The sequence below is a fragment of the Arabidopsis thaliana genome, assembly GCF_000001735.4.
Source record: "Arabidopsis thaliana chromosome 1 sequence".
NCBI classification, from domain to species: domain Eukaryota; kingdom Viridiplantae; phylum Streptophyta; class Magnoliopsida; order Brassicales; family Brassicaceae; genus Arabidopsis; species Arabidopsis thaliana.
In genome coordinates, this window is record NC_003070.9 from 25,732,612 (window position 1) to 25,745,542 (window position 12,931).

General features: G+C 32.5%; 1 protein-coding gene and 1 long non-coding RNA gene across 2 annotated transcripts; both read right to left on the minus strand.

The window, feature by feature from the left end:
• Positions 1 to 1,448: 1,448 nt before the first annotated feature.
• Positions 1,449 to 5,523, minus strand: XYL1 (alpha-xylosidase 1). The gene is made up of 3 exons (NM_105527.5): positions 5,069 to 5,523; positions 4,315 to 4,976; positions 1,449 to 3,691 (listed from the first exon to the last, which is right to left on the minus strand). Exons 1-3 carry the CDS (start codon positions 5,284 to 5,286, stop codon positions 1,824 to 1,826), a joined length of 2,748 nt encoding a protein of 915 aa, NP_177023.1. The 5' UTR covers positions 5,287 to 5,523; the 3' UTR covers positions 1,449 to 1,823.
• A 1,927-nt stretch (positions 5,524 to 7,450) lies between these two features.
• Positions 7,451 to 7,718, minus strand: AT1G08993. Its single transcript, NR_139536.1, has one exon. It is a non-coding gene; the product is annotated as an other RNA (long non-coding RNA).
• Between the last annotated feature and the right edge of the window lie 5,213 nt (positions 7,719 to 12,931).

The window sequence follows — 12,931 nt, forward strand, 5'->3', positions numbered from 1 at the left end:
AATCAAAACCTTAACAACAAAGAAAAAAACTATTTCTGGTCAGATGTAATTCATGGTCAAAACCTTAACAACAAAGGATAAAAAACATATTTTAACTTGGCTATGGACCTATGGTTAAAAAGAACCTGTTACAAATACAGTAGTATCAATATGTCGGTTTCTTGTATCTATAATATGTTACAATAATACCTGAAATCAAAAATAATTGTCCACACGGGAAAATTATTGTTGATAGATCTAACAATAGTAACGAAGTGTGAAGTATAAAGCCGACAAGTTGAATAATAGTTTACAAAGTTGTTGGAGAGTGGAAACTTCTTTCCCATCTCTCACCACGACTCACTACAGTCACTTGTTCTTAACTAAAAGCTTTAGCAATTAAACTATTCCTTAATTAACCGCATCAACGACTTGTCAAAATATTATTGTTTCTCTTTCAAAATAATTGAAGTTTTTTAGATGTGTGAGTAGGGCTTTGAATATTGGATCTTCTGGGCTGGACTTTTTCATCTACTAGGCTTTTTGGAATTAGTTTAAAGTAATAAATCTTTACCTAACTTTGTTAGATTCTGTTGTCTTTACTAAAAGATTTTAGCATGTGTTTTGTGATAAGGACATCGACACTCAAGAGGGTGACAAGTTTAAACACATAGGGTTTGATATTAAATGTATATCAAATGGTTAGGCATAAAACCAACTTTGAGCGAAGAAAAGGAAGAAAAGAAACTTATTATCGGCCGTTACATGACATATTCAAGTGATTGCATCATCCTTGGTGCCAAAATGATGACACAACAATACAAGTTAGAACATAACCATGCACATTTAAAGGTGAGTTGGTGACACAATATACAGTTGACGGGTTGATATATGGTGAAATAAATGTTGACGCACATAATATTGTAGTCACGTTATTAACGGATAGTCAATTTCGAATGTGTAATATCAATATATGTATTTTTTGAAATTAGTACCAAGCCTAAGCCTTATACGATCGGTTATACATCTATCTTTAGGTGACCGGTTTGTCTTCCTAGAGTAAAATTTTTTCAATATATTTTAGAATTATAATCGATATTTTTCTTTGTGTTTGATAATAGGTTTTTGGTATTAAAAAAAAAGAAAGTAAAATGTGATAATTTATTTAGATGACCATAAAAATATGCTTTAAAATGTTAAAGAAAATTGTTTTGTATACTTTCTAGGAAAAATTGTTTGTATAATTTCACGTTTTTATGTAATAATAAAAGATTATTGTTATTTTTATAGTCTCTACATTAATATTTTTACCTATCTTATATGAATCCAAATTAGTTGATGTCATATCCTGAGACTGTCCTACCCAAACCTAGCTCAAAGCCCAACCCAAACTGTAATGCGTGAAAGGAACCATATGACTTTTCTCGAAAGTCCCAATATCTCTGCATCGATCTTGTACACAAAGATGTCGTCAGAAAACATATCTGGTCCTCTGATTCTCTGAAATATTTAGGAATTCACAAAAACTTATCCATTGTCTGGTTTTCTGGCTTGGGAGCTAAAGCCAATGGAAACAAAGAAGTAAACAATTGAGAGAACCAAAAGATAATACTCCAATGGAAAACAAAGAAGTAAATAAGCCAATGAAGTAACACTTCTTCTGCTTCAAATTTTATTCAGACTAAAGCATCTTTTAATAAAAAGACAGAGACACAATCTAAAACCAAACCTCTAATTCTTTTTTTCTTTCTTATAATCCGAAATGGAGAAGAACAAAACATTACCCTTTTTTTTTAAATAATCTCATTCTCCTCCTCAATAGTTTACCAACTCTCACATGTAAATTAATTGATACCCATTTTCCAGGACATGTTAAAATCCTTTCCAACAAGCATCTCAAGTCCTCTAACCTCAACCATCACACTCTTGTTCTCTTCTTCATCTTCCAAACCAATCACATAGGTATGCTCCTTCGAGCTAACCTCAATCTTCTTTGTCATTGGACTTCCATTGATTTGAATCTCAGACACTTGTCCTGCTCCTCTAAGTCCCAAAACACTCACTTTCTCAATCACCCATCCTTTGCTCAATGCAAACTTACCTTCTTTAACTTGTGACCACATCTTCATTGTCCCGTTTCCGACCGAAGCGTAGAAGTCAACGTACGTGGACTGTCCATTTCCTAGCTTCATTTCCGGAAGCTCGTCTTCGTCTAGATAGAGTTTCCCGGTGGCGTAACCTTCAGAAGCTCCTGCAGGGAAAGCAATGACGAGGCTAAACGGTGTTGTTCTTGCGTCCTTGGAAATCAACCCGCCTTGTTGCGTTGGTAAGATAGTGTTTTGGTAAAGATGAACGTTCACAAAGTTCAAAGGAGCTGGGAGAGTTACACGTTTCCCGTTCTTGGACACTACTGCTTGAGTCATGTCGAACATGTGGTACCAAGAACCTGGTGGGAACAATGCTTCTACTTCGGTTTTGCCTTGCTCGAGAACCGGAGATATCATGAAGCTGCTTCCAAGCAAGAACTGTCTGCTGTTGCCGTAACATTCGGTGTATTCAGGGAATGAGAAGAAGAGCGGTCTAGCGATGGGTGCACCAGTCATATGCGCTTCGTAGTTAAGAGTGTAGAGGAAAGGAAGGATCTTGTATCTCATACCAAGAGCGTTACGAGCTGAGTCTGCAACTGTGTCCCATTGGTAAAGCTCTTGTCTTGGTGAGTAGTAATTGGCGTGATCTCTTGAAAACGGGTAAAACGCGCCTACTTCGATCCAACGGTTGCAGAGTTCTTCTGTTGGTTGTGGGTAGAATCCACAAATGTCTGAACCAACCATGGGAACTCCAAATATACCGAAGTTCAACATAGTTGAGATAGACACTTGCAAGCTCTGCCATGTTCCTTGGTTATCTCCGGTCCAGTGAGCCGCATATTGACCCGAACCAACGAAAGTAGACCGGGATAAAATGAAGGGACGTTTGCCTTGGACATTAAGTAAGCCCTTGTGAGTTGCGATGGTCTCAGAGAATCCGTAGATACTGTGAGCATCGTACTCTCGAACACCATTGTAATGAGTAGCACTTGTAGCAATAGTCTTGAACCCAACAGGAGCTACGACACCAGTAGCATTAATCTTGTAAGGAGGATCATCCCATCTAGTCTTGGTTATATTCTTGCAGTCCAAGCAACAAACCCAACCAGGACCTTCCCCACTTGGACACTGCTTTCCTTCAGGGATTGTGCATAAACCAGAACAAAAGTTCGACACCTCGTTCATGTCAATCCATAAACCATCAATAGGGACTAAATCATGGAACCGTTTGATTTCATCACCCCACCAAGAAACCGTCTTCGGGTTAAGGAAATCAGGGAAGTAAACCGGACCAGGCCACACTTGAGCCAAGAATGGCTTTCCTTCATACTTAATAAACACATCAGCAGCCATGGCTCTCTGAAATGTACCGTAGCTAGCGTTGACACCAATACCAGGATCATTGATCACAATATACTTCATTCCAATCTTGTGGATTTTGTCCAAGAACGCCAATAGCTTAGCACGAGGATAAGCCACAGGATTCAACGTGAAATCTTTGTGACCATCCATGTGATCATCATCGTTCCAAATCACATCAAGTGGGATCTTAGCCTTTTTGTAATTATCCACCACATCTTCAACAACTGATAGATTATGGTATCCCCATCTACATTGATGAAATCCTACAACACAACATTAATATAAACGATTAGTATAACCATAAATCTATCACATGGCAAAATCAAGATTTGCATTTATTTTCAACTCATTTCAAGAACCGTGGTCCATGTCTATATAATGGTCCAATTTCAAGATCCTATAGGGACCAAATAAAATCGCAATAATCATTCTTATCAAGATCAACAAAAATGGAAAGCAAAGACCAATCTCTCGTTCTTATCTTTTAATTGGAAACACCATAATTAGAAAGCGAAACTTTTCATTATCTTTCCAATATCCCTCAGAAAAGGGTAAAGCTTTTCTATTCTAAAAGTTGTGTCGGAAAATCAGATACTCTTTACAATGAAATATCAACACTAATGGAACATTAATTTAATAGTTTTCGATCTCACTTGGTTTGGTTGATACACAAAATCTATGTTCACGTGACTCTTCGTTTGACTAAAAGTCAAACTTATAGGAACCTGAACCAATACTAATACTCATCATTAAGACATTAACCTATGCTTAAAACACTATAGGACCACAAACATAATCACTAATCCTATTTAAATTACCACAAAACATTAAGACAAGAGAGAGAGAAAACAATAACAAAAAAAAACAGAGCAGTAAATGAACATACCTAAAGACCAGTACGGCATAGGAGCAGGTCTTCCGATTAACTGAGTATACTGATCAACAACATTTAACGGCGACGGTCCGGCGATGAAATAGAAATCGAAAACACCTCCGATAACTTTATACGTCAAAGAATCACCTCTATAGAAAACATCCATACCATTACTATTCAAAAGAAGAACAGCATGAGCATAAGCTTTACCTCCAACGTTTCTTAGATCCATATACATCGGATGCGAACCATAAAGGTCAGTGTTAAGATTGATAGCTGAAACATCTTCAGTGTAAAGAGTATAAGGCTCGTTAGGTACGAGTTTGATACCATTAGCTTGTGAGTTTTCACCTAAACCATAGAGTGAAGCTTCTTTTGGTAATGAAGTTGAGATCTCTAGGTATTGATCTTTGAACACTAATGAGCTTGTTGTGTTGAAGAGTGTTTCGTGGTTAGATCTACGTTTCACGGCGAAAGTGAATGGATCTGTTGTGTAACTGAAGATAAGTTCGGATCCGGAGATTTCTTGAACTGTGATTGGAGATTTTCTTGATTTTCCGATGACTTTTCCGACTTGTGGTGGTTGTTCTCGTGGGAGGAGATTGTATGGAACTTCCCATCGTTGTTGTTTCGCGTCAGTGATGTGAACACGAAGACGTGAATCAGTTTCGTGCCTGTTGGAAAGAGTAAACAAATCTAACGGTTAGAAATCAAGAAGAGTTTTGGTAAGTAATGTAGGGTGCGAAACATAGGATTTGGTTTTTACTTGACGAAGAGACGAAGAGTGGTGATATCAGAGCCGTAGATTTTGTTCTTTTGTTTGACTTGGAGATAACCAATGAAACCACCGTCGGGAGATTCTTCGATGGAGACCAAACGGTAGCCTTTGCCGATGGTTTTGTAGGATTGGGTGGGTGAGAAACAGAGGATTAAAGCTAGAAGAAGAGAAAGAGAGAAAGCTAGAGATGAAGAAGAGGAAGCCATGGCTATAGAGTGGTACTTTAACACTCTACAGTGTAATGAAGGAGAGAGAGATGGAGGGGTTTAAAGAACCGAACCCTCTTTAGCTTATGGTTCTTGATAAGTTTTGTGAACACTAAACGAGGATATAAATAGTAGAATATGATTTTGCGGTTTAAGGAAAATTAACAAAACTACTACAAATTACAAATTTCTTTTTGTTTTTACTATTTTGTTCCCTAAATCTTTTGGATCTATCACATTATCCTCTTTTTGTTTACATATATCATTTTTATTAATACTGTTGTAACATCTTTTTTTTCTCTTTCTCAATAGATAATCTTTTTTTTAACAACTATACATTCAATATATAATATTATATTATGAAAATGAGAATAATGAAATCGTCTTATTTCTATCATACAAATATGATAGATTCAAAAATAATAAACAAAAGTGATAGAAATGAAAAACCTTTGAAGAAAAGTAGTGGAATAGAGTAAATTCTCTTCTTTTTAATAATTACATAAACAACAGGTATATGTGTGATTAAGAATTATGTGTGTATGAGTATTGTAGTGATCTATCATCTATCTTATATGAAACATGACAAACACTAATTTCTTTTATCATCAATATTTGCAAACACTAATAGGCAAGTGTATTGTGTATATATTTTGCCATCATCATTAAACTATTAACTAATTAAGTATTGTTCTTGGATACAAGTAGTTTTTTTGGGGCATCAAAATAAATATTGAAAACTAGTCTTTATAACAATATCTTGAAAAATTATGCTCACATGGACCAGATATCTTTATATTACGTTGTTTGAGAATTAATGCGATGACCAATAGATTGTTTATTGTTAATGTCAAAAATAAAAAAGATTGAATTAATAAAAACAAAGAAAATCAAAGGAGGTGATATGTTCCAAAACGTGGCTCCATACATTTCGGTCTCTAAATTGAAGCGTGATTCTCGCTTCCCAAACTAATTTCCTCTCTATGCTCAATTTCTACGTTTATTTAGCCCTTACCATATTTTTACTAACAAGTAACATCTTTTGAAGTATTCAAGAAAATGTTTGTCCATGCATAAAATATATACTCCGTGTCCGTGACAATAAAACTGAATTTAACAAGATACAACGAGATGCAAAATCTTAGTTTGGAGTTTGGATTTTGGACTCCCGACAAGCGTAATTAAGGTAGGGCATGAAAAATTATTAAAAATGAAGAAGGTTCCAAGATCGATATTCATACATGCATGTAACATCTCGATTCCGGAGTTGCACATTGTCTACAAGTACTACCATCACATTATTTTGTTTCACTATACAAATAATATAATCGTAAATTATATCACAAATTAATCGCTGTATTGATGTGAATGATTCACGAGATCCAAATTTGTATTTCAGATGCATTCCTCACCTGGCTTCTTTTTGGCATTATACTCTGAAGTCTGAACATTGAACTCTAAATATAAATATTATAACAGACAAATAAATGTTAATGATAAGAACAAACTAAAATATCATTTTCGTACACAGAAAATATCATTTTCATACATAGAAAATATCATTTTCTAGTATTCAACCAAAATGCAAATCATATTGGTAACTCAAAGCGGTATAAGTCTTTAACGGTACAGTAAACAATACATAAATAATTAAAACGTTAAACTGTAGCAGTGCAAGATGACAGTATAAAAAAGTGAAAATGATTTTTTCTTATATTGCTTTGGTATTGTTTTTATGTTTAATTAGGATAAAAATGGAATAGGACTTAGCCAATCAAAACCTCTATTTTTAGGCTCAAAAGCAGATGGGACACTAAAACACAATTTTGATGTGAGTTTACACTCAAAACTCTCTTATGAAACACTAAAGATGACACAAGTTTAATGTGATGATATAGCATCATTTACATAGTTGATGCAACACTATTTACAACACTAAATAAATAAATAGCAACAAGAAATAAATTCTTTAATTTAATAATATAAGAATTAAAGAATTTTCATACGTTCCCAAAACCGGCCACGCAGCCTTGACGAAGACTTGGTTATAGCTATTCGGTCAGGTTAATATAACAATTAAGTGACATTTTAACAATAGTTTGCATATCATTCAACATTGTGGGATTAAAATAACTCTTAAGATTCGTAACATACCACGTAGCCGACGAATCGATTGATACAGTAGTGAAAATAGTATCATCGGATTAACTTTTTGTTTTGTGTCGGCATCATTGGTTTAACTAACTTTCTCAATCTCCATCGGCCGACGAAACACATTTTATTTCGGTTTTTACTGTTTTCAACTAAAAAGCAAAGCCGTATTAACTATTAAATAAATGAAAAGAAGAAAAGTAGAGAGATAGACAAGAAATGGATTTATGGGGGAAAGCATAAGTGTAGTTCTCGAGGAATGGCCTCACCAGTCTCTGCCTCGCCTCTTTCTCCATTAAAATAAGACAAATCTCTATTCCAGATATTGATCACTACCATTTTTTTTTAATTCTTTTTTGGGATAGAATCATCACGACTGTTACATAATAATTTATTTCATTACTAATTCCTACTTAAATGTTTTTTTTTTTTAATTATTAAATGTTGTTTTACATTACAAAGATTTGTAGACCTAAAAATACATAAGAGAGATCTTAATAATTATGAAGTTTTTGTCTTTCTAAAATAGATTACAAAACAAAACTTTACTATAATTTATGTGACGGTAAATAATTCATATAAATTATACGTAGCACCAAACATGTGATTAAAAAAAATCATGTGATTATTTTTTCTTCTAAAATACCAGAAAAGTCATAAATTCTTATACTATCAAAGAATGACAAAAGTAAATAACATACAACAATTGGATATAATGAATTATTAATATTTTCGATTTGTTTAAAGGATTCCACTAAAATTTTAATTTGCACACTTTTATAAATTAAGCATCAAAACCTCTAGTAAGTGAAATTATAAAAACATTGATAACATTAACAGAAACTAATAATAGACTACATGTTTTATTGTAAATATATAAATACAAGTATACAACATGGGTGATCTCTCTTCAACCTCACACATACGGCCGTTAAAATCAGAAGATATTTTTTTGTGCGTCTGACAAATTTTGAAAAAGGAGATTGTATAATAAAGGAAGCTAGAGGAGAAAGGGTGGGCCAATCGGCGTGAAGAAAGCGGGCCTTAAACACGTGGGTACGTTAAGGCCCACATCACGTGTACTCTCATGCCATTGCCAATCTCTTCCTCCACTCTCGTGACTTCCCTCTCTGCCTCTTCAACTTTTACATATTCAATTTTGTATAAATTCCATCCTCTTTGGGCCGTTTTTTTCGTGAATAAAGATAAAATATTACCACAGTATTAAATTTTAAGTTAAATTTAATTTATTTGATTCATAACCTCAACCAGATTTAGAGAAAAAAAAGATGTATAGTTAAATAGAAAATAAAGGGCCCAAAGTTATACCAAAACAAAAAAATAGAGGGCCCAAATTTGAAAAACAGAGACGTCTAATTATGATGGTGTTTGTTTATACTGAGGTAGAGACAAGAACATTGGCCCGAAATGTTACGCAGATACAAGAAGTGAGCCCAAACTGTAGTGTCTATGAGAAGAGGATCCACACATATGGTTGGTTCTTAGCCTAAAGGTTTGGTTCAAATTAATATGACCTTATTGTGAATCCATTGCTGTTTATTGGTCACATACACTGGTTTAATCAGCTTACATATATCCATATTATATTGCCAAAGATGATTTATACGTTTATAGAGACCCTACACTGTTAAATTAAATTCTAAAAAACATTGATAAGCATAAGCCAATGTTTGACAAAATTTTCAATATCCTATTATAATTTTATTTTTCCAAAATTTTCATTTTAGTGTTAGTTTAGTTTCTAACTCTAAAACATTTACACCACAAATCCCATGTTAATGTTCTACATATTACGTAGTCCGTCTCAACTCATCATAGAGTTCATGGCAAAACTCAAAATAAAATAAAATTTATTAATAAAATAAAATGTCTTAATAAATTTTATTTTATTTTTGAAAAATTGGGACTTTTAACTTTAATAAAAAATTTGAAACTGGTTATCGACTCTGGGCATTTGCCTATCCTTCCTCCCCCAGAGACGGGACTGATATTATGTACCATAATTAAGTTATTTAAGTACAGTCCAAACACATAAGATTTCAAATCTAAAACGTATTTTATAACATTTTCCAAATTTTGGATTTGATATCTAGGGTTTTGCGAATTGTAACGTGGCATTGTAATTTTTGTTATGGTGCGATTTATCCTATAGTTTTATGAGGCTTAAAAAGGCCTCACAGTTTTGAGGATAACATGGGAGTAGAAGACACTTCACATCATCTTCATATCCTACACAGAAGAAAAATGGTAAATAAGATTCGTTGATTTCCAAAACGACGAAACACTTTAATATGTATAACAACGGAAGTGTCATTGTTTTTAGGCGTGCACTATCTCTATGTCGATTTGAAATGGACCGTCAAGAAGAAATACAAATTCACTTTAGAAACTACAATTTTGAGTGGCATGGACCAATCTTTAGGATAATGACAGTAACCAATCTTCAAACACCAAAAATTGCAATAATCATAATGATGGGACACGTTGTGTTTTGGTATCGCAGTGGTTACGTATTTTCTCCACTTTTTCTATCCCTTTGATGTTTTTTTTCTACTTCAAATCGTTTAGGTATCAATTCATATCAACTACCCGTCCACGAGACCCAATCTCTATCAAATTTCCCGTTTGAGTGGCAATTATTGTCGAAATAGTTCTTGTAGGTAAGATTTCTTATCTTTGTTTGATACAACGTTTTTAGTTATATATGTACTTGATTTCTTTTCATATGTGGCATTGTAGACACACTAGTTTTTTTTTCAAATGTATCTACACTATGTTTCTGTGTTATTGCCTTATTGTGTGTCAGTTACGAATTAGAAAAAAAAAACTAACGTGAAAAACTAACCTCAGCTAGTCTAAGATATATGTCGAAAAAGCTTCAACAAATTAAAATCTCACGTTACTTAGTATGTTATTACGTTAATAATTAATGTTGAGAATATTAATAGAAAATGTTTATATCTCCAAACAGCAATCACTTTGCATATTACCAATATTTCATTTTTTTCCTCCTACACAGTACACATAGGATAATGCTACAATAAGTAATAGCATTCACTCGATATTATAATGATTGCATCATTGAATAATCAGAAAGTGCTAGATATTAAAAGTGACCCAATCAGCATGAAACATCTTTAATTACTTTGTGCAGTTGTATTTCTAAAAATCGCATTGGTAGTGGTACTGTCAATGTCGGAAGGAAATTAAAATTACTGGTTTGCAAAAATATATATGAACCATACGATCGCATTTTTTCCCTTCTTTTAATTGTGTGTGTGGGTGTGTTTGAATGTCATTCTCATGAATGGTGAACTCTATGAATATTAATCATCTGTGTGATTAAAATATTTGCAACAAGTTAGTGGAGATATATGAATATTACAATGGATAGTTTATACAATGGCGTTAATATTATTAAAAAATTGTTTTAAATAAAAAGTATGGATCTCATAATTTATCTTAAAATTAGTTAAAAATAATTTTATGTTTAAATTAATCCTTATTTCATAAACGTTCTTTCTCCATAAAAAGAGATTAATCGAAACGAGAAAGTAAATATTATGTTCATTGGTTTTGAGTGTTTTTTTTTCTCATATAGATTTAATATAATGTTGTTTTTAAAACCAACAATTTTTCTGATGAACATCAAAATTTCACTCTCTAGAGTCTAGTCTCTTCCTTATATTTTGATCATAATTTAGGATTTATACTTTAGGGCATAATTTAGGACTTTAATTTTCAAAATTTTCATTATTATGATCCAATATATATGATTGATCTTGTATTACTAACTTTGCTTTATACATATTGAAATATCCTATCTTTTATCAACTCTACATGGATGATATAACACTATATATATTCGAGATTGTTATCATATGCAACTCAAATTCGATTTCAGTTTAAGAACAAAAAACAAAAACAAACAAACAAAAAGTGGGAGAAAGATAGGCTTGCCGAATTTGAGATGGGAACAAAAGCTTGATCATACGTGTGTGGAGGCAAAGAGAGCCAGCTATTATATGTTGATCAGATTTAGAAAGAGGCAGTCTCATGTGATCTTTGCCAATTCTTCTTCTTCTTCTTCCTTTCCTTTCAGTTATTTTTGATTGATCGTAAATTTATATAACTTTGATGTTTATTTCGTTACTTCATTTCTATTATAATCGAGATGTGATATTAAAAAAAAATCTAAACTCTTGAGGTGTGAATGAAACCCTACAAAAGAGTTTATTTTTTTTAAATTATTATTATTATTATTATATATAAATAAGCTAGAAGACAATTCAATAATATTTTTGGATTGTAGCTAGTATCTAATTCTTGATAAAATTAGCTATTAAACTATTGTGAAAACCGATTTGATTATTTAGAGGAGGAAATGTTAGGAAAACATCTGTTCATTTTTAATATCTATTTCATACAAGTTCAATAAAGAAAACCACGTTTATAGTTTATAATGAAAATTTAAATTTGCATGTAAATAATAATAAAACATATTAAAAAAAAAAACTTTTAAGGCCATCATGTTTACGAACATATACATGTTAGAGTACCGACCAATCATGGGAAGAAGATGAAACCCACAGACACATGGATTATTCTTAATTATACTATTACTTAATAAAATCCATTAAAGAATTTGTCCATGATAAGGAGGATATATCCGCATAAAACTTTATTATGCTGATATTGTGATATGCATCCCAAAAGTTCAGTTTGTGATATTGTTGAATATACTTCAAATCTGACTCTCTGACAATATCTCCATGTCTTTTAACCCAGTCGAACTTTAACTGCAATATAGACTAAATTAATGTCATGCACTTATTTGTATATATATGATTGCAAGTGGTATATCATGCGAATTTATGTAATTGACGTAGAGTGGGCGATTTGGTCACATTTTAACAAAGTCTCGTGTACCATGTATAGAAACATTCATACGTTTAAGAAAACACAAAAACTTCTGTCTTCTGTTTATAAATGAATTAGTGATATGCGACTGTGTTTGTGTATGTAATACATTTTCTAATGATTTAGACTTATATTATCAACATGCATTACATTTCTTTTGGGGTTTTCCCATAAAACGTGAATAAACGCGTATATACTTCAAAGAAAAATTATTTTCATTAATGTATAATCGTTTGATTCGTTTCTAGATGAAAAAGACAATACCTCTCCAGAAAGAAGACAAACCTTCTTTCTTTTTGTGTTTTTTTTTACGTCAGGAAAACAAACCTTTTTTCTCTTTCGACTAATTTATTATTAACTAACAGAAATGATATAGCATCCTGATGTCAGAATGATTATAAGAAAAAAAAAGGTAACAAAATATCGTGAAGGCATTACAACTTGGTTATACACTACGTTACTTGATAATATAATATTCATATATAGTTTACAAATCAACAGAGAGATGTTTTTTGGGTGGTAAATTAAAGAAGAAGAGAAGTCGTATGAAAGT